Source organism: Crotalus tigris, unplaced genomic scaffold (assembly GCF_016545835.1).
Source record: "Crotalus tigris isolate CLP2741 ecotype Arizona unplaced genomic scaffold, ASM1654583v1 scf7180000017725.2566008, whole genome shotgun sequence".
NCBI classification, from domain to species: Eukaryota; Metazoa; Chordata; class Lepidosauria; order Squamata; family Viperidae; genus Crotalus; species Crotalus tigris.
The window spans coordinates 1,170,090-1,192,859 of NW_024096593.1; the positions used below are offsets into that span (position 1 = coordinate 1,170,090).

Below are 22,770 nucleotides of genomic sequence, written 5' to 3' on the forward strand. Positions count from 1 at the left end.
GCCATCATATCACCTGCTTGGTGGCAACTGAGTCCTCCTACTCTACCAACTCTCCTGTGGCTTGCACCGTGACTGGGCAGTGCAAGCTTCTCGCCGCCAGCCCTCCATCGCTGCCATTGGAGTGAATGGATAACGGAGAGGGGAGCGGCTCTGCGCAGTGATGCAGAGCAGGCAAGAGCACTTGCTTGCTGTTCTACATCGTCCCGCCTCTCCCTTCTCTTTTCTGGAAATGGCAGCCCTGTTTCCTGCCACTTCTCCTCCTGGCGCTGCTGTAGAGTTTGACGCACCACCATCCGGCTCCTCTCTCTTCCCGAAAGCATTTCTTCACTAACCTGCTTTCATTACCCAAGATAGGTAACATCTCAAAAATGGGCTCTCTTCTCTGACACACACATTCCTGTTGTGAGGCAAGGGTAATTCTCATTATTCTGGTCTTCCAAAGTCTTGTAAAAACTTGGCTATTCTGGATGGTCTTTGGAATTTGATGCTGTAGAACTCCTAGTGGCAAGAGTATTAATGTAATGTAATGCAACACAGCACAATGCAACACAACACAATATATAACTTTACTGTAATTTTATATTTATTATATAATTTAATTTTTATAATATTATTACTGCATTGTGTGCAGCCATTACTTTTGTACCACTTAGAACAGGGCTTTTCAATGGGTGGTATGCATACCACTTGTGGTACATTACTGAGCGGCAGGTGGTACGCAGCCCTGCCTAGCCAAGTGTAGTGGGGGAGGAAAAGAGCCAGCACAGGCAAGGACTTACAGTGAGAGAGTCCTCTGGAGCTGCAAAGGCCCCAGGCTCATTTCTGGCTCACCCTCCCCCCTGAGAAAGGAGGAGGGGGGTGGAGACAGGAGAGGCTATAAAAGGAGGCAGTTTGGGCAGAAGAGGGAGAGAAAAAAGCAACAGCCTTGGGAGGAGGTTGAGTCAGCTGGAGAGAAGGAGGAGGAGGGGGGGTAGAAAGAGAGGAGATCAAGCAGGCTGGCCATGAGCTGATCTACAACTGCTGTGGCAGCCACCTGTGCTGGCAGCAGCAAACAGGCAAAAAATGCAGCAGGGGAGAGGTTGCCCTCCAAGAGGAATGAAAAAAGGCAGCAATGGCTGGAGGCACGGAGGAGGGAGGGACGGAGATGGAGAGGAAGGATTCTTATGTACTTTTGTGACTTTGAAGTTCTGGGATTTGTGCAATGTGGGCTTTGTGTTCTTAAGGAGTGTTTAGCAATTTCTATTTGGCTGATGGCTGATGTCTCATGTTAGCTTCTATTGCTGTGCTGTTGTTAGCCGTAAGTTTTGCTGCAAGGGATTTTGAAGTATTTTTCTCCTGAATGGATTTTACCTGTAGCATTCCTTTACTTATGAATGGAGCCATTTGGGGAGGCTGCCTTAGCCGGCAGCCAGTACTGACATTTTTTCCCCTTACTTTCCTTTCTAGCCAGTAGCTAATTCTTAACTAGCCTTTTTAAGCTAGTTCACTCAGCAGCTTGTCTTTTCAGTCTCTGGAGGCCTTTCCTTGTTTGATCAATATATGGAAGAGAGAAAATATGGGGGGGGGGGTTCAAATTCTTCCTTCAGAAGGAGATGGGAATGAGAAAAAGGGAGGCAGGGAAGGGAGGGAGGAAAGGAAGTCCCGCCTTAGCACTTGGCCACCAGCAGCTCTGCCATTGACTTTGCTTGTCAAAAGGTTGCAGATGGGGATCACATGACCCTGGAACACTGTGACCATTATAAATATGGATCAGTTGCCAAGCATCCAAATATAAATCACATGACCCTGGGCATGCTGCAGTGGTCATAAGTATGAAAAATGGTCATAAGTCACTTCAGTGCAATTGCAACTTTGAACAGTTTTTTTTTTTTTTTTTTTGGGTCATCCAAGTTTTTGACACCTTGCTAGGTGGTACTCGAATATTGCCATATCCTAAAAGTGGTACAATCGGTAAAAAGGTTGAAAAGCCTTGACTTAGAATATGTTTTACTCATGTGGTTTATCAACTTTGCTGTATGTAGTTTGGATTTCTTAATGTTTGTAAAGGTAAAATGTGAAAAGATAGTAAGGATTTCATTTGTTCTTAGGAACTAGTTGGTGATGAATCTCCAGGAAAACAAAAAGAAAATCAAGAACCAGATCCTACATATGAAGAAAAAATGGTAGGTATTTTGTATTAATAAACATTGTAGTGTCGATGATTACTTCAGGAGTTGATAGTTTGGTTCATGCACTGGGCAGCCAAGCATCTGAAACTTGGACTGATCTCTCAAATAGGCTTGATGTTTTATCAATGTTTTTTTTTGGGGGGGGGGTTTAAGAATGGGAATAGTAGCAGTTCATTTTCTAGAAGCCACCTCCTATTTGTACTCTTAAATTTCCTTCAAAGTCTGTTGACACCCCCCAGTTTTCAGCCACATAGTTTCTAGCAGTGTCATTGTAATCAGAAAGCTTCCTTGACTCTCTCAAAGATTGGATGCTAAATTATGGTATTTTCTGGTTTTGCCTCACATTATAATTGTTTTTCAAATGTTGAAAATTCTAGAATTTGATTTTCTTTCATATAATCTTTCTTGCTTTTTTGCTAATTTTTATAACTTTATTGCAGCAAACTGATCGAGCAAACAGATTTGAATATCTGTTGAAGCAGACAGAATTGTTTGCACATTTCATTCAGCCTGCTGCTCAGAAAACTCCAACCTCACCCTTAAAAATGAAACCAGGACGACCAAGAATAAAAAAAGATGAAAAACAAAATCTGTTATCTGTTGGCGAGTGAGTACCAACAGAGTTATATTTATTCTGAAAATGTGTTATTGTAAAATATTTTTAGTGCCTTTCAATTGTAATGTGCAAAGGGGGTCATGCAACTAAATAAATAAATTTGAAACACAAAGGTAGATCACGATTGAATACAAATATGTAGACATCAGGATAGATTGCACTTAAATTGTCTGGGGAGGTCTGTCTCTGGTGAGAATTGATAGAGCCATATATGTGAATAGCAATAGCACTTTGACTTATATGTCACTTCATAGTGCTTTATAGTCCGCTCTAAGCAGTTTACAGAGTCAGCATATTGCCCCCAACAATCTGGCTCCTCATTTTACTGATCTCGGAAGGATAGAAGGCTGAGTCAATCTTGAGCCGGTCAGGATCGAACTCCTGGGAGTCAGCAGAATTAATCTGCAATACTGCATTCTAATCACTGCGCCTCCGCAACTCTTCACCGTGAAACTCTTCAGTCTGGGATATAAGGAATACTTTGTATAAGCAATACCTTCTATCCGATCGTATTGGTCACCACGATGTAAAAAAGATCTTGAGACTCTAGAAAAAATACAGAGAAGAGCAACAAAGACGATTAGGGGACTGGAGGCTAAAGCATATAAGGAACGGTTGCTGGAATTGGGTATGTCTAGTTTAATGAAGAGAAGGACGAGGGGGGACATGATAGTAGTGTTCCAATATCTCAGGGGCTGCCACAAAGAAGAGGGAATCTCAGTTCCAACTTTGAGAGATTCCCCCCCCCCCCCCCGTGAGAAGTTGAAATTGATTGATAGATTGAACCTTTTTTTTTTTTTTGCACAGGCGGCAGAGGCCTAAAGCGAAAAGGTTTTATAAAACCCAGCTGAAGGCCTAGGACTGAGGTGACAGCACGCATGCCCATAGAGAGGGCTCTGCATGCCACCTGTGATACGTTCGCCACCACGGATATAGGATTTCCTGCTTGAGCAGGGAGTTGGACTAGATGACCTCCAAGATCCCTTCCAACTTTATTATTATTGTTATTATTGTTGTTGTGATGTTTCAGAAAACTTTTAAAAGATACCCTTTTTGTCTGGCTTTTAACAGTGTCTAGTTGGTTGTTGGTGAGAAGTTTTAATTTAATGTCTTAAATAGGAATATCTATTTATTGTGGATTTATTTTAACGTGGTTTATATCTATCATCTAGAGACTTTGTAATGGATTGTCTTTTAATCCAAGGTTAAAAAAAATAAAATAGTGAAGAGATGAAAATAGGAAAGAAATTAGACAGGGAAATAAGTTAAAAAAGAAGCTTAAAATACAATAAATAAATGTGCAAATATATGTCTGTTCCTGTGATTTTGACAGTATCTATTGGACAGTATTCATTTTAAAACTTAACAATTTCCAGGACCCCATCTTTGATTATCCTTTTCTCGGCATGTGATACCCTTCCTAATTTTGAATTGGAGAGAAATAAAAATCAGCCTTTCATTAGAATGGGCAGCAAATTTTTCCTAATAGAGTTCCATGTATGCTGCTTTGAATATTTTCAGAATCAAATGAAATTGCAGGCATGATCTTAGTTCAGTTTCTGGTTTACATGATTGAAAGAAGGAAAACTGACATAGCAATGTGCTGTGATGAGATTGGATGATTTAGAAATGGGAAAAAAGTCATTAATACTTTCTGAAAACGACAAAGTATAGAAGAACCATACAGAGCATAGTAATAGTTGTAATTAATAATAGTTGTTTGGGAAGCAGGAAAAAAATAAGCTGAAGAATGGAGAATTAGCCAATAGCATCTTGAACTGTGAATAGCTGCCTCTCACATGAAATGCACTGTGAATTTTTTTAATTGATTGTTTTTCTCTTCAGGCCTCAAATAACCATTTTTTAAAAATAATAATAATTTACTTCTTATTATTTATTTACTTCTTCCCCCAACCAAATGTTTTCCAATAATTTGAATTTTTAGGGAGTAATAACTTGGACAATGTCATGAATCCTATTACATAAACGCTTTTCAGCATGTATTGGATTGAAAAGTATAAAAAGTTTTGATGGATGCATTTTTTTTTCATCCAAATAAGAGTTTAGCTAAACAGTTTGTAATATCTGTTAACTGTAAAATTTTGGCTTGTTTTGGAATCTACAATAATTACTGTTTATTTTCTTAACATTTCTATCGTTTCTAGCTATCGGCATCGTAGAACTGAACAGGAAGAAGATGAGGAGCTTTTAACAGAAAGTTCCAAGACTACTAATGTATGCACTCGATTTGAAGACTCTCCATCCTGTATGTAATACTTTGTGAACTGTCCAAAATTAAAAGATTTTGATACTTACTTTGCTCATTTAATATAATAGAATTCACACATTTGCCAATATTATCCAACTCAAATTACTATATTTTTGAAATGTTATATGCTTCCTTTCAAAACAAATCTTCCTACAACAGATTAGAAAATATTCACACTGGTATTTTGAATAAAATTTTGCATGCAAACTTTTAAATATACTTGTTCTTCCATAATGCTTTACTTTTTTATTCATTATATCCAACTTTTAATAGAAAGAAAACTTATTTTTTTGAAGGAGTACATTTCTGACAAAAAATGGGAACGTGTTTTTAATTTTCTACAACAGATTATATTTCCAAACTGGATTCTAAATTGAGTATCAAATTCATGAATAGGGGTTCCCAACTGTGGACTGTGGCCCACTACCAGGCCACCGGACCACAGGAGTGGTGCACAGTTGGGAACACGCACAGTCCCACTCTCACAGGTGTTCGTGGCCCCACTTGCACCAGAGTCGCTGCAGGCATTATGGGTGTTTGTGGACCCATTTGCGCAAGCAGTGTGGGCATTCCTGGCCCCATTTGAGCAAGTGTTACCATGAGGATTGTGGGTGTTCAATGCCCCACTCACATAAGCATCACAGGCATTCACCGCTCACTCACACAAGTGCTTGTGTCCCCACTCACGTGAGCAACGGATATTCATGTGAACGGATGCGTTCACCCAACATAAAATCATCCCTTTCCCTGCTCTGGGCCGCCAACCCCAAAAGGTTGGGGAACTCTGTTCTAGAAATACTGCAGAGAAATTATGTGCAAACTAAATCTACTAATTAAATATGTGTAAAACAGAAATTTCAGGGTTTAAAGTTATATAATTTTAAAATATATGTTCATGTGTTTTTCCTTCTTGATTTTGAATGTCTGCCATATATAACACTAATTCAGAGATTTGTTGTTTGCTACTTCTTAATGAATACTTTAATGGAGTATCATTTCTGGTGATTGAGAATAGACAGTTCATAGTGGGACAGAAGTTATACACCTTTCAAAGCTTTTTGCTAATAAGTACGTTCAGGCATTTTTATCTAATAACTTACGATAATTTGTTTATCCTGTTATCAAGGTATATCAAAATGCTATGATAATTTGTTTTCATAAGTGTATGGCATTTCTTTTCAAATAGAAAATAAATAGCATTGTTTAGTTTTCGATTGATCAATCTTTGTAGAGCAGTCAATATTTTTATTCATTTGTACTACTGTTTCTGATGTTGGTGAACATTTGTTTTGCAAACATTGCAACTAGTTGGTAGACATGAGAACAATCCTGAGTTACCAATGAATTTGTATACATTTAATTTAGTCACGATGTCATAACATTCTGCATTTTATTCTGTTAAGAATATGGATAAGAATATCCTTTCTTCTGTAATATTGGGAATACTTACTATGAAGCAAATATGATGTGATTTTAAATTTATTATTACAGTACTGCTTCTGTCTCTTTTTGCAGATGTGAAATGGGGTAAATTGCGTGATTATCAAGTCAGAGGATTGAACTGGCTTATTTCTTTGTATGAAAATGGCATCAATGGTATTTTAGCAGATGAAATGGTATGCGGAAAGCTGATTTTGTTTAGAATTAAAGTGAAAATTAACATTTAACTTTAATTATTACAAGCTTGTCCAGGTTTCTTTGTGGTGAACTGTTGTTAAATTTTGAAATTGGTTATAAATTGTATAATAGCATGAAATACAAATCACAGTGAATTAATTCAAAATAGAATAAGCAAAGAATATTTTTATGTCAAAATGTAGGATTTCTGGTTGTAGATTTTATAGTCAGGTCTATATAAATGTAAAAGATAATGATATAGTTGTAAAAAGCCTAATAGTACCAGATATATGTTCAGATTTTAAAAAAATAAGTGATCATTCTAATAACAAATTTTGATTTGGTAGTTAGATAAGTAAACTATTTTTTATTTTATGTAATTAGTTCTGACTAGTGGTATTGAATCTAAATATTTGGGAAAAATTGGCTTTTTAAGTATTTGTAAAAATAAGATCAGATATATTTTCTAAGGAATGTTATGTAATTATTTGATTGGCTTCTGTGAAGGTTTTCTATTTTGAATAGAATCATTGTCTAAGTTAGTCTTGCTTCAGGAGCAATTGATTGTAAAGACTATATGAATTGCAGAATGTTTTATTTTATGTTCTGGAGTTGTCTGGGTTTTATGTTTTGAGCATGACATTTCAGGTTGCAATTTTCCTACATAGTTAAAATTCTGAATACATAATGTTTTTATTATAAAGGATAATATTCCAGTGTTAAATAGAGTAGCATAGTTTTTAATGTTCTAACTAGAGATGATTGTTTGAAAATAGGTCTTCTGATAATAGAGAAGCTTATCCCAAGAAAATCTAACAATCCTTATAGCACTTTCAGGAAGATTTTATGATACGGGATACAAATATATATGCTTACAGGATCATACATTTTCTAAATTTAATATATTGATACACACACACACACACACACACACACACACACACAATTCCAAGATGGATAAAAGACAACTGGATTGATTGGTGTTAAAATTGTATTTAGTTGTTGCTGAAATCTACCCATGAGAATTTGGTGTCCTTACGCGCGCGTGCGCGCGCGCGCACACACACACACACAAATTACATATGTATTTATCTTGCTTCCTGATACAAATTAACTTTTTGTATATATACATTGTTAACAGGGTCTTGGAAAGACATTGCAAACAATTTCTCTTCTTGGGTACATGAAACATTACAGGAACATTCCAGGTCCTCATATGGTATTGGTTCCCAAATCAACTTTGCATAATTGGATGAATGAGTTCAAGAGATGGGTGCCAACTCTTCGAGCAGTATGTCTGATAGGTGACAAAGACCAGCGAGTGAGTATGTTTCTACTAGTCATATATATGTTTAGGAACAATTAGTCTACCTTGTCTGTAGTAAAGTACTGTGGATTGGTAAGTGAAATTTCATATGGATGGTGACAGACTTACAATGCCATTAAATGAGACATCACTTGACTATGACTTGTGATTTACTGCTGGCTATTCTATTGATTCTGGTTATCAGAAATAGATTGTGAAGTATGCAATTGGTGATCACATCTTAGACACTATGACAGTTGTAAACAACTCCTGCTTGAAAACTACCTGAATGGCAGTCAATGACTGGAGCAGTACTGTGATGGTCGTAAAGTTACATTTTATCACCATCATAACTTCAAATTATTACTTGATGGGGAAGTCACTAAATAAAGTCTAACTGTGTCTTATTCCACCAAGCAATAAACATTATGAATTATTTTAAAGTTTCTTAGTAGTTATATCTCTATTTGACAAATGCATTTTTGCCAGGAGCCATGATGATAAAATGGTTAGAATGCAGTATTGCAGGCTAACTCAGCCCATAGCCAGGAGGTCGATCCTGAGGGCTCAGGGTTGACTTAGCCTTGCATCTTTCCGAGGTCAGTAAAATGACCAGATTGTTTGGGCAATATGCTGACTTTGTAAACCGTTCAGAGAGTGCTGTAAAGCACTATGGAGTGGTATAGAAGTTTTAGTTCTATTGCTATTGCTATTTTATACAGCTTAAACTTTGTGTACAATATTGGAAGTTAAACTAAAATCTATTTCTAGCTGACATAAATGCTTTTAGATTAATATTCTCATTTTCCTAAGGTGGTTTTTAAATTTCATTTATGGTTTCTTAATTGGCACATTTTTATAATTTAATCTGGTTTATTAAATAAGGAAATATACTGTATTTTTATTGGTTTTGAGGTTCCACATGAATTAAATCAAATTGCTTTGTTTCTTTTTAAATGTGGTTAAGTCCTGTTTATAAGGAAGATGATAACCTCGATATCATTTAATGATAATTAAAAAGCATATTTACATATTGTCAGATGCCAAAATAAAAATATTGAAAACATTAAGACTGCTATAGTGTCATTGTTTGAAATTTTCTATTACACAACAGTGTTCTGTCAGTTAGGAATTATTATTTAATTAAACTTTTAAAATAAAGAATATAGGTTATTTTTTACAGTTTCTTGATTTAATTCTTTCTAATTATGCAGGAATTAGGGGAAATTTATTGCTATGTTTATTAATTTAAATTAGTTAATATTAGGACGGATATTACATATTATTTTTAAAATACACCATTTCTCTTGCCATGATCTGTTGGAAAACCTGGTCAGAAGGCGGGTGCAACACAGTTTGTGAATTTCTGCATTAGCTATTTGCACAGTTACAAATTACCATGAGTTTGCTCAGTACATTAAGATTATAATATATGTAATGTTGGGGAACAAGGTAATAGATTTGAATTATCAGGGTCACGGGTGGATGTATTTGATGATAACTAGCCATAAAATACACATTCTATGATATAGTATTGATTATTTCTTTCTTTAAAATGTTTAATTCAATATTTTCTCTGATTAAGGCTGCTTTCGTGAGAGATGTTTTATTGCCAGGTGAATGGGATGTCTGTGTAACATCATATGAAATGCTCATTAAAGAGAAATCAGTATTCAAAAAATTTAACTGGAGATACCTAGTTATTGATGAAGCCCACAGGATTAAAAATGAAAAATCGAAGGTAATTTTAAATACCCCAATTAGGGTAAGAATTTAAATTTTGCAGATTGCTTTCCTGTCAGATGTTTATAATAATTATTTTTCTTTCAGTTGTCAGAAATTGTGAGGGAATTCAAGACTACAAATAGGTTATTGCTAACTGGAACACCATTACAGAATAACTTACACGAACTCTGGGCACTTCTTAACTTTTTATTGCCAGATGTCTTTAATTCAGCTGAGGTAATGTATGAAAATATTTGTGAAGTTTAATGGCAACAACATTAAACAAGTTTAATGGCTGAATACATTCACAAAAGATTATATGACATTTATGTAGATGAATTGATTGGTAAGCAGTTTGTTGTGAAGCCTCAGTGATTCTGATCAAAGTAATTATATCCCGACTGCTAATACAGTAGAAATAGGAAAATTATGCTCATTTGGAAAACTGTAATTAAAAGGGAACATAGGTACAGGTTTGTCTCTTGATTAAGAAGTATTTTCTTGGCAAGTATAAATAATTTTAAGCAGCAGCAACAGTCCTGCAGGAATTTATTAACTGACTTAATAATAATACTGTGGACAATAGATTCGACTATGGCACTGAGCTGTTCAATATGAAATATATAAATATTGAAAATTGAAAATAAAATAATTCTTAAAAAACTGTTAAAAGTATTTGAAAAAGAAGCATTTCTAGCAAGGTAGAAATAACTATATCATTGATAGTGATTATGTTCATAAGCATAACTATGTCATGCCCAGAGAATAATGCTGTTCGATGCTGTGTCTCTGTTTTGCAGGCTGGAAATCAGCCTTAACTTTAGTACTATTTCACTTTTTTCTCTTCTGATAGCTATATTTTCTTTATAAGTTGGAAATCAAATTGTGGCTTAAAAATCATTAAGAAGGATTATTATATTATCCATAATCTGTATCAGTGTGTCATATGAAGTTATAGATAATGCGAGAAGAGCGGGAGTATGTTCATATATCTCATATCAAATGATGACATCATGAATGTCAGCCAACCTGAGTTATACTAGCAGCATTCCTATATTATTTGAACAAGAAATCAGAATTGAAACATATATTTTGGTAAACTAAACTGAAGATAATAATAGTTAAATGCTTATGTTTGTGTATTAACAGATGTTTGGATAAGGAATAGTACATTAAATGCTGATTTATTGGTAATGAATTATTTGATTCTAAAGCATGTTTTTTAATGCAGGATTTTGATTCATGGTTCGATACAAACAACTGTCTTGGGGATCAAAAATTAGTAGAACGGCTTCATATGGTGAGTTTCTTTTTAAAAAAATGAACTAACTTTGGTCTATTCTTACTACATAACTCACTCTATGCAGCATCTCTATGTATTCTACCTGGAAAGTAATAAAATGTGCCTCTAAACTTTGCTTGAGATGCTGTTGGTGCAGATATTGCAACATTTTTCAAGTCCAGAAATAGCACAAATAGTTTCATGGTCATTGGGACTTCTAATTTCCTCTATCTTTCTTTCCAGAAAAGTTATGTAATAGTTGAGGTTTCTCCATTTGCAAGCATGAAGGCCTTGGAACCACAATTAGATAGATATAGCTTGGAAAACTTACACTTTTGAAAGAAAAATTAATCCAGAAGTATAAAATACAGTTATTTTACTGTGTGATATTATGCATTATAATTGGCAGGTACTACGACCATTTTTGTTACGTCGTATAAAAGCTGAAGTAGAGAAAAGTTTGCCTCCAAAAAAAGAAGTTAAAATATATGTTGGTCTCAGCAAAATGCAAAGGGAATTGTAAGTAATTAAAACTAGTATATGAATAAATATAATGTCTCCATGTTTCTGATTGCTTTTTATTATTAAATCTTGAAATATTTGCATTACATTACTGCAGAATTGGTAGCCTTTGTTGTCTTTGTCTTTCAATATAGGTACACAAGAATCTTAATGAAGGATATAGATATATTGAACTCTGCTGGAAAACTGGATAAAATGAGACTATTAAACATTCTTATGCAATTACGAAAATGTTGCAATCATCCGTACCTTTTTGATGGAGCAGAACCTGGTCCACCTTATACAACAGATATGCATTTGGTTACCAATAGTGGCAAAATGGTTGTTTTGAATAAATTGTTGCCAAAATTGAAAGAACAAGGTAACTATTTCATCTTATTGTGAAAAGTATTGGATAAAAATCAAAAAAATGTTCCCAATTGCTTTCACTCTTCATAAAAATAAAGATGCTATTAATTTTTGTAGAATTCTGTTTAAAAATTATCTGCTATCATTTGTTAATTATATGTTATAAATTTTGCAAGGATTTCTAATTGCTACAGTAAGTTTATTCAGGGTGTATGTTACTTTATAAGTATATTTATTTCAGTTCTTCATAAAATTTATTTAGAAGAATTTATGTGAATAAGTGAATTTTTAAAATTCTTTCATTGTGCAACAGGATCACGAGTCCTAGTCTTCAGTCAGATGACAAGAGTATTAGATATATTAGAAGATTACTGCATGTGGCGAAATTATGACTATTGCAGACTTGATGGGCAGACACCTCATGATGAAAGACAAGTAAGCTTGTAGAAACAGGAGGTTTATTTATTTGTCTTCAAACTCAGTGTGAATTGACCAACTTTTTTTATTGCAGGCTTCCATTAATGCATACAACGAACCTGACAGTTCAAAGTTTCTTTTTATGCTGAGCACACGGGCTGGTGGTTTGGGAATCAATCTAGCTACAGCTGATGTTGTAATTCTATATGATTCTGACTGGAATCCACAAGTAGACCTTCAGGCTATGGTAAGCTTGATTAGTATGAAATGTTGTGTTTGAATCTGACTTTTTTCCCCAGGGATATTGGACATACAGCAATATGCTTGTTTGTCCGCCTGAATTTTTGATAAAAACTATTACATTAAAATAAGTAGTAATTATTACATATTATTTTTAAGTTGTGAAGATTTAGATTTCTAAAAGTTAATCAAGTGAAATGATATTTGTTCACCAACTGTGCATTGCTTATAATACAAAAATGTAATTTTTATGAATTGAGTATTCCTTTTTTCCTATCACATAGGATCGTGCACATAGAATTGGTCAGACAAAGACTGTTAGAGTATTCAGATTTATTACAGACAACACTGTAGAAGAAAGAATAGTAGAAAGAGCAGAAATGAAACTTCGCTTAGATTCCATAGTTATTCAACAAGGTAAAAATATTCCATTGTTTTTAAATAACATATGTGGTCAATAAGCTAAATATATCCAAACTTAGAAAAAATGCATCAAAATAAAAAAATGATTGCGAAGTACTGTAATGGGAAAATATACACACAAAGTATTGTATAGACATAAGCTTGATACGAAAAGATGTATCTAGAATGTTGATTTAAGAATAGTTGATGTTATAATTTTAATTGTAAATAGTAATTGGAAGGATATAAAACATTTTTGAGGGAAGATGCAAGTCTTATCCACCAGCATAAACAATTATCTGTTTTTATACATTGTTAGATGAGGAAAAACGAACGCTGTGCAAATATTCAGTAACATGTCTGTTTAATGTTGGAAACTTGTATTTAATATTTAATATGAATACTTGATCTCACATTTTCCTGGAATAGCATTACAAATTACATTTGAATAATAAAAGGTTGCTACTTAAACAAATACTTGTCAAATATTGCCACCGAAGTATATGTGCTTTGTATTCCATTATTGTTTTAATCACATTCCAGATTTCAGTACAGAAAAAAAAATTTAAATTCTTTTTTAGCTGCAAAACACAAATTAAATGTTGTAGTGTCAAAGAATTGCATGTTATGCCTGTTTTTAAAACTTTTTTGTGAAGTTATCAGCCTCTTGAGAATATTCCCTTTTATATATATATATATAGGTAGACTAGTAGATCAGAATCTGAATAAATTGGGAAAAGATGAAATGTTGCAGATGATTCGACATGGAGCTACCCATGTCTTTGCTTCAAAAGACAGTGAAATTACAGATGAAGACATTGACGGTATTTTGGAAAGAGGTGCAAAGAAAGTGAGTGGATATTGGGAACTAGTAGAAAAAGTTATGCTAATCCTCTTAATTCAGATTTTATCAGAAAACCATGTTGACTGTTGATGGTGAAGCAGATTGTTACAAAACACTAATTTAAATCTGTTTATATATGTAGACTGCAGAAATGAATGAAAAACTATCCAAAATGGGTGAAAGTTCACTCAGAAACTTTACAGTGGATACAGAGTCTAGTGTGTATAATTTTGAAGGAGAAGATTATAGAGAAAAACAAAAGGTAATGCATTTATTTCTCTTACTTCAGTATGTTAACTTTACTGTCCATTTACAACTATGATGTTTCCATATAAATTTCTAAAAGTACTACATGTTGCAGATGGCATTCACAGAATGGATTGAGCCACCTAAACGTGAAAGAAAAGCCAACTATGCTGTTGATGCTTATTTTAGGGAAGCTCTTCGTGTCAGTGAACCAAAAGCACCAAAGGTGAGTCATTGAAACTTGTTAAAAATAGAATAATTAGAAGAAAATAATTAGAAGAAAAGCTGGTATATTTATTCCTAAAATGTTTTATACATACCAGTGTTGATGAAATTTTTAAAATTTAGAATTATTTAAGGCTGTTTTTATTTTTTTAAACAGATTTATTTGTACCTTTATCAAAGTTGTTTCCAACTATGTCTTTCAGACAGTGATTAGGATTAGAATAGAAAAGGGTTTTCAAGATTCTTCCCTATAGATTGAGATTCCTGTTTCTCTAAAATAACATACATCAGTTCCATTCATTGAAATGCGTTTTAGAATTTTTATATGTGTATATGTGTCTGTGAATATATGCTTTGCATTTGTCATCATTTTTTGCTGTCTTTTTATTTCAACTTACGACTACATTGTTTATTTTTCCCTATTTATTTGTTTGTTTTGTAATAATAGCAAACAGTGAAAATAAATCAAGCAGAATTGGAAATTAAACCACTCGGTATATATATATATATATATATATATATATATATATATATATATATATATATATATATAGAGAGAGAGAGAGAGAGAGAGAGAGAGAGAGAGAGAGAGAGAGAGAGAGAGAGAGAGAGAGAGAGAGAGAGAGAGAGAGAGAGATATTAAAGAGTTTTCTTCAAATAATTAACAATTAAACACATCTTGGTATCTGTCAGTGGGGAGGGGGGCTAATAGCATAATATGGAAGTAGTTTGTATTTTATGCGGAAATTAAATGCTGCTTAACTTCTGTTACTGAAGTGATCATGATTACAGTGCAATGTGTCTTTTTTGAAAGGCCCCGCGACCTCCAAAACAACCTAATGTTCAGGATTTCCAATTCTTTCCTCCACGTTTGTTTGAATTGTTGGAAAAAGAAATTCTTTATTATAGAAAAACTATTGGATATAAGGTACTAGTTATCTATATTTTACTTTTTCAGTTTAAAAATTTAAAAAGTTCTTTAAATTTTACTATGTGACAATAAAACCACATGTTTTGAGTAAAGTCACTAGAGATTTATATATAAAACTATAATGTTTTTAGAGCATATGAATTGATTATTTATAGAAATATAAATTCTTTAGGTACCTCGTAATCCTGACTTGCCAAATGCAGCTCAGACACAAAAGGAAGAACAAATTAAAATTGATGAAGCTGAACCGCTTAATGAAGAAGAACTAGATGAAAAGGAAAAGCTACTTACTCAGGTATTCCCCACCTGCTAGACAAATTATAAACTATCCTTAATTCCTTTTCTAGTAGGTACTGTGGAAAAAAAGTGTTCTTAATGTAAAAGAATACAAAATAGAAATCCAGTTTTGGTCAGCAACTGATGACTCTGTAATTTGATGGACATTGTTCTGTTAGTAATTGCATCTTGTAAGCTTAATCAGTAAAGTCACGTTCTCTGTTGGCCCCTTTTTTCATAGTTGTCTTCAAATTGTTCAACTGCACTGTTTTCTATATTAGCCTTTCTTTTTTTTTAATGAGTCAGAATAATATTGGCTTAAGACTTCCACAGACCAGTGTGGTTTTAGTTCACCTTGTATTGTATGATGCATTATTCTTGCAGTCCAAAATATTGAAACAAAACAAGTCCCATCATTCATAGATTGCTTCTGCCAGAGCTTGCTGGATACAGTAGCATAGAAATGCCATAAACAAATATTTATTTTGTCCTTGAGTTGAAATCCAGAAAAGAAAAAAGTATTGTTTGTGGGCATTTCCTCCCTGAGAAGGTACAGTTGACATTACAGAACATTTGTGTACTTGCTGTACGTACATTACAATGTACAAGCTTGTACATTACGAAAATGACTATAGCTTGAATGAATTTTAATGAAATTGAGGATCGTTATTCAGTCATAAATGATTTATGATTACGAGCTAGGGAGGCAAGAATTTCAGACTTCATTAGTTCTAAATTTTATCCATGTTTATGGAACATGTTTAAAAATTCTTAGAAGAATCCAGTTTATCCTCAACTGGATAATGTAATTTTTCAAGCTTTAGCTTGACATGGCTCAACCCAATTGAACCAGGTCTATTAAAGAAGGACAGTATTCCTTCTTTATTACTCTTTTTTTTTTTTCAAGGGATTTACAAACTGGAATAAAAGAGATTTCAATCAATTCATTAAAGCTAATGAAAAATGGGGTCGTGATGACATTGAAAATATAGCTCGAGAAGTAGAAGGAAAAACTCCAGAGGAAGTCATCGAATATTCTGGTAACACCATTTTAAATTTTTAAATAATATTATATTAGATATACTCTCAATCCAGTCTGATACACTGTTTAGTGAGACATATGTAGTGGTTGAATCCTTAGAGTTGTGTTCATGACAACAGAAACAAACCCTGCTAACATTTTACCAAAAAAGTTCAGGAGATGCTGCTGAATTTATTGGACTGAATAAAAAGGAGAAAGTGCTAAAAATTATAGGAAATATTTGATAGATGAAGGTGATGTGTATGCTTGTACTTTCTGCAAAAAACATACACATCGTAGACAAACAATGCTGGTTGTTTAAAGCACTGTAAAATAATTAATGCACAGTTGAAGTTGTTTAGCAAGATCTGTTATTTAAAAGAAGTTTTATAATTTATGAAATAGATTTAGTATTATATATGTGTTTGATCCTGAATCTATGATCTGATATATAGAACTAACATAACTTCAGAAAAGGACAAACAACATTGATAAAAGTTAAGATGTGCACAGGACAGAAGAAACAAAATACCCTGCTGGAACGTACTATTGCAATATTTTAAAGATGCTGCTTTTAAACATAACATAGTTTGAACCAGTTTTGTGGTTTTGTGAAAACAAGAACCATAGTTTTTTTAACTAAAACACTGATAACACACACACACACACACAGAGTGAGAGAGAGAGAGAGAGAGACACACACACATAAATGCAACTTCCTCTTGCCTCCTTTAATTGCAGGACTGCTATAATAGGATAGCATCATGTGCTGTATGCTACTAGCAAACCATCCTCTGCATAAAAATTGGCAGGGTGCATAATTTAAAATACTTTTGAAAAGTCGGTTATGGGGGTGTTTATTTCACCTTCTTGTACTACTGTCCTTAAAATTAAGTTCATTCTTTTTCCTTTGCCTTGAAAGGTGCTAATTGAAAGTAATTAAAAGGAGAGATTAGTGGGCTGGCTCTCTTTGAAAAAGAGTGACAGCAGAGAGAACTTGCACATAGCATGTTGAAACAATTACCCCCTTAGGGAAGGAGCACATTTTGGGGAAAAAATGAATGTCCATTAACACAAATGATGTTTCTTTTACAATATTTTAAAATAAATGTTTAAATTGTATACCTCTGAACCAAGCTTAGCAGATAATTGGGAACATGAACTGTCTCTTTCTATCCTATAGTTGATTTAATTTTTAACTCTATATGCTGCCATTTTCGCTCAATTCATTTCCATAGTATGTGTAAGATTACAAAGAATAAAACACCCATAATAAATATAACATTAAAATGTACACAGTAAACAGTAAAATAGTAGTTTAATATAAACAATAAAGCAACATTTGAAGATTAACTTGCTGATTTGCTCTTCTTGCCCCCCTTTCATTGGCTTGCTGCCAAAAATCTGCAGAAGAATATCAGTTTCTTCTGGGAGAATGAGCATGAACACTGCATGTACACAATTTAAGCCTTAACAGGTCAAGCACCATAGAACCTTTTGTGCATTTTTAAGTGCACACCGATCACTCCATAAACAAAGGAGATGAATAGAATATATAGATTACAACAATGAGTACATATGTGCAAAAGAAACTCATTTTACTTTTTCAAAAGCTGGCATTCAACTAGCCAACTGATCCAAAGATATTCATTCATCAAAGAAAACTTGGAAAAATGATATTATGTTTATGATTTTCAAAGCTTAGTGTGGGTGTACATTCCTAATGCTCTTTTGCCTATTGATTCTGGAGATTTTAGACTGCCTTTGAAGATTAAGGCAACTGATTCAGACATCCTGAATCTCAAAATCATAGGGCCCAACACCAGGTACAGTGTGTACCGTACAGCCCCCATCCATCTGTTCAAGTTCAGCAGGCCAAAATATAGGCATCTTTTTCTTTTATATTCCATCTGATTTTCTTCTGAAGAACATAAAAGCATGTGAAGGCTTTAGAATTATATGTAATCCTGCAGCATTATGACCATATTATAAAGGCTTTATCTAAGTCTTTTTAATAGTATCTTCTTTTGAGCTAATTTTCACACTCTTTGTTGGAAAAGAAAGTGTGATAATCATAATCAACTCTCTTAATGGGGTAAAATGAGTCAGATGTTCCAGCAGTGGGATAACAATCAGGTACTTGAAGGACCATCCCTTTTAAAATACACACAGTTGTCACTGTTAGAGGGTGTGTTTTATGAGAGGCTTACAGAAGTAAATCAAAGATGTTTCTTCAAACATCAAAATAAAAAGGCTACAAATCCATTGCCAAACTTAAAGAATCCTAGGATATAAAGCACAAAATCTGCAGGCCTCAATTGTATTTTTTCTTATTAGTGTTCATAAGGAAAATAACACAAAAGGACTTCTGGTTTGCGTCGCAGTGGGACGCGAAGGCAGGAAGGCAGGACTCTGCCTTCCGTGCCCTATTTTGCCCTGCTGGGGGCTCTAAAAAGGACCTAAAATCACCCAAAGAGGCAATGAAGAGGAGGGGGTGCCTTGTTGATCACGGAGAGATGGTGGTCTTTCTGTTCAACCCAAGAAAAGCCCTCCAAACCAGCAGGGGAAAAACTGGCTACATTCCTGTGGCCGGCCATTAGCTGCTGACAACTGAAGAAGAAAAAAGCACCAATTAATACATCATAAACAGCATGTTTGGAACTGGGTGAGAATATTGATCCTTCTTTTACTATTTTACAACTGAATTTCCTGGGAAAGGCTCCCAAGAAGCTAAATCTCCGAATGTAAACGGAAGCGGCATTTTAATTTTATGGGGGAAAGAAACATACAACACTGAAGTGGAAGTAACAAAAACCTACAGTTTTGATAAATTTGAGAACTGAGTTAACTGTTAAGATTTTTTCTTTAAAAAAAACATTGAGGCGAAATATAAGAAATCAATCCTTTGTTTTAAGAGTGGAAAATGGACTTTGAATGATATCTAGTGGTGGGTTTGTGTATAGCACTATAATTTGCTTCCTAGCTGCTTGGTGATTCCTAGCTCGGGAGAACAGCTGGCAATAAAGGAAGATACTTTGACATACTTATCACCCTGACCTTGGATTATAAATAACTACTGAGCTTGGACTTTTAACTTCAAGAGCTAGTGGGAGAGAAAGAAAAATTTGACTTTGGACTATGCCTGGCTGCGAGAGACTTTTGAGCTGTTTTCAGAGAAGTTGAACATTTTGAACATTGTGGATTGCAACCTTGCCTGATTGACAATTTTTGGATACTTGAGACAAAGGATCACTATAAAATACTGCTTTCAGGACTGAACCTATACTTTGGAATCTATTGGATTATAAAAGATACATATAAAGACCAGAAAACTAGAGAAAACTTTGAACTACTCTTACTAAGACTGGTGATACTAGAGGATCTCCAGGAATGATGCTCAAGAAAAAACAAACACCTTTCAGAAAGAAATATATTCTATGCTACAACTAATTCACCAAACAATTGTTGAATGCAAAGAGGACATAAAAAGAAATCATGAGGCTAAAAGCAATTTAGACAATATAAATGAACAAATCTCCAAATTAAATCTACAGCTAGAAAGTTCCCAGATAATGGCTACAAAATATGAACAAATAATCCAGAAATCAGAAGACGAAACAGAGGAAATGGATTTAGAGATGGAAGAGATAAAAGAAGGAAAATATAAATGACTATATACAAACAAAATACTGCAAGACTTAGCTATTACTCCTTAGGTCTGCAAAATATATCTGATGGCAAGGAAGAAGATGTCACAACTTGGGAGACAGGGAATGAAAAGAGAAATGGAGGGAGAAAGGAACTGGGAATTGTTTAAGGAATATAAATGGGCGGAATTCCCCCCCCCCCCAAATACCTTACTTAAATTGTCTTCCTTATGCCAAGCAATTTTTACAAAAATAGAAAGAAAATTCCTAGAGATCTAATTGCCCTGGCTTAGAAAGTTACTGGGCAAAGAAAGAAAGCGAGAATCAGATTTAAAAAGCAGAAGGTTTGACCCTTTAGAGGGGGCATTATATGTTTAAATACTTGTTTGAATAAGATTAAAAGAATGGATGACCCTTAGATATAATTAGATTTTTATAATGAAAGATATGATTTAGAACTAAGATAGCATTTTTTTTCTTTTTTTGATATGGGAAATATGAAGATAGGATTGATATGAATAAAATTTTTTAGCTATATAAATTAATATTGAGAAAATCATAACTGATAAAAGATATTTCAAATATTGATGGGAAATCAAACCTTAACAAGAGCACAAAAAACAGGATATTGATTAATGAATTGACAATTGATTTATGAATTGATATTATTATTTGTATGATATTAGTAAAATATGATGAAGATGCTTATATTTAACTCTGTATACATTAACAGTACCAAAAATTGTAACAGTGTAATGAGGGAAAAATGAAAAAAATATGGAGAAAAAAGGATCAGGGGAAAAATACTGGATTTGTAATATTGAACAGATTTATATTGAAGAACTTAATGTTAAATATCTGAACCCAGACAACATGTTGTTTACTAAGCACTAAAGACTGTAATTCTTAAAAATTAATAAAACTTTTATAAAAAGGAAAATACCACAAAAGAACAGTATGTTCAGGAAGAAGGAAGAAATCACTATTCTTCTGAACACACACTGCATTCTGCATTGAGTTTGCCAAAGATTCTTGGATGATCCAGTAGACTACCCAACAATGTCCTCTGGTAAATTCTACAAGATAATGTTAGAGTAAGCTTAAACTAATATGGTTCATGCAGCATGACAGTCTTAAACTAACAGATCTACCACAAAATGGTTGAAGCAGAACAAATGTCATCTTTTGGGAAGACAAAGGCTTCCTCATAAGCCAGTTGACATGTTATGCTGACTTGATATAAGAAGGAATTATGTTAGATCTAAAGAGAAATCAAAATACAAAACTGAACAATACTTGATTTACTTTGCAAATATGTGAGACAAAACTAATAGATTACTTTCTTCAGCTGTTTTCTGGGAACGATGTAATGAGCTTCAGGACATAGAAAAGATCATGGCGCAAATTGAAAGAGGTGAAGCTCGAATTCAAAGGAGAATCAGTATTAAAAAAGCACTTGACACAAAGGTAACTGCCTTTTAAGTTGTATCATGTGAAGAAAAATGGTAAAATATTAATAAGGAATGTTACTATTGTTTTTTAAATACTGTCATATTTTATTGTTATTTTTCCATATTTCATTAAGGTTCATATATTTTCTTGTTAACTAAAAGTTGGGGAACCTTTCTTTAGTACTTCTCAGTATTTCTTTGTTTCAGATCCTACTTAGCTTAATTGTATGCCTCTAGAAATACTTTAAAGTGCTGAATTGCTGTTCCTAGTCCACTGTACATATCACCCACCCATCCCCTGCAAAAGAGTAGCACCAATCCTTACACATGGAAAAACGTTATAGAGTGTGGAGTAAGGGAAGTGCAACTTTTTCTGAGGCAAGGCTGGCATTCCTGAAATAAAAGGCCAGGGTAAAAATAATTGTTATTTTATAAACAGATTTAATTATAATTTAATGCAATCAATATTGTTACTATCCAACTATGTATTATAGTCTTCATGGAAAATTAATTTGATAGCAAATTCTAGAGGAATTTGAGAGACTATATCAGTAATGGCGAACCTGTTAGAGACTGAGTGCCCAAACTATAACCCAAAACCCACTTATTTATTGCAAAGTGCCAGGGCCGCATCAGCATTGTGGTGCTTTCGAGGGGGGGGGCAGGGAGGCACCTCTGAGTCCTGCCTTTGGCACGCAAAAACTGGGGGTGCAAAAATGGGCTACCGTTTTGCAAGGCGCAAAATGGCCACTGCCGCACAGTGGGGTACAGGTACAAGGCACTGTATGACGCAAGAACGGGGCAGGGCTAGTATCACGCAGGCACTAGCCCCACCCCATTTGTAACATGTGCGTGCTCACGGCCCCATGCGTGCATGCACGCATGTAAAATGCTTCCCACTCCCTTCCAGTCCACCAATTGACAATGGTTGATGATCTCTGCTCTACCACCTCTACTTGAGCTTGCTAGTCAGCCGCTTCGGTTCCTTTGTGCTGGGCGGGGCTTCTGCTCCGGGCAGCAGTGGCAGCCTGATGGACCTGCTGGTGCTGGTGCGCGTGCCAACAGAGAGGGCTCTGAGTGCCGCCTCTGGCACGTGTGCCATAGGTTCGCCACCACTGGACTATATGCAGCTGTTGAGTCCTTCTGATAGAAAATTGCAAAAACACCGATTTGATATTCTGGATTCACTTAATCAGTATGTGTTCTCTTAAAGACCA

The 22,770-nt window shown here is 34.4% G+C and overlaps 1 protein-coding gene across 1 annotated transcript in view; it reads left to right on the top strand.

The window, feature by feature from the left end:
• SMARCA5 (SWI/SNF related, matrix associated, actin dependent regulator of chromatin, subfamily a, member 5) overlaps positions 1–22,770 on the top strand; it is a 36,236-nt gene that overhangs the window by 4,065 nt on the left and 9,401 nt on the right. The window contains exons 2-21 of the mRNA XM_039338955.1: positions 2,088–2,162; positions 2,609–2,775; positions 4,950–5,050; positions 6,569–6,669; positions 7,812–7,991; positions 9,562–9,717; positions 9,807–9,938; positions 10,933–11,001; positions 11,393–11,502; positions 11,640–11,866; positions 12,167–12,288; positions 12,365–12,517; positions 12,795–12,927; positions 13,614–13,762; positions 13,899–14,018; positions 14,118–14,228; positions 15,042–15,155; positions 15,331–15,453; positions 16,342–16,474; positions 21,451–21,569. Of these exons, the coding sequence (XP_039194889.1) occupies positions 2,088–2,162; positions 2,609–2,775; positions 4,950–5,050; positions 6,569–6,669; positions 7,812–7,991; positions 9,562–9,717; positions 9,807–9,938; positions 10,933–11,001; positions 11,393–11,502; positions 11,640–11,866; positions 12,167–12,288; positions 12,365–12,517; positions 12,795–12,927; positions 13,614–13,762; positions 13,899–14,018; positions 14,118–14,228; positions 15,042–15,155; positions 15,331–15,453; positions 16,342–16,474; positions 21,451–21,569 (2,595 nt within the window). The remainder of the gene's footprint in view (positions 1–2,087; positions 2,163–2,608; positions 2,776–4,949; positions 5,051–6,568; positions 6,670–7,811; positions 7,992–9,561; positions 9,718–9,806; positions 9,939–10,932; positions 11,002–11,392; positions 11,503–11,639; positions 11,867–12,166; positions 12,289–12,364; positions 12,518–12,794; positions 12,928–13,613; positions 13,763–13,898; positions 14,019–14,117; positions 14,229–15,041; positions 15,156–15,330; positions 15,454–16,341; positions 16,475–21,450; positions 21,570–22,770) is intronic.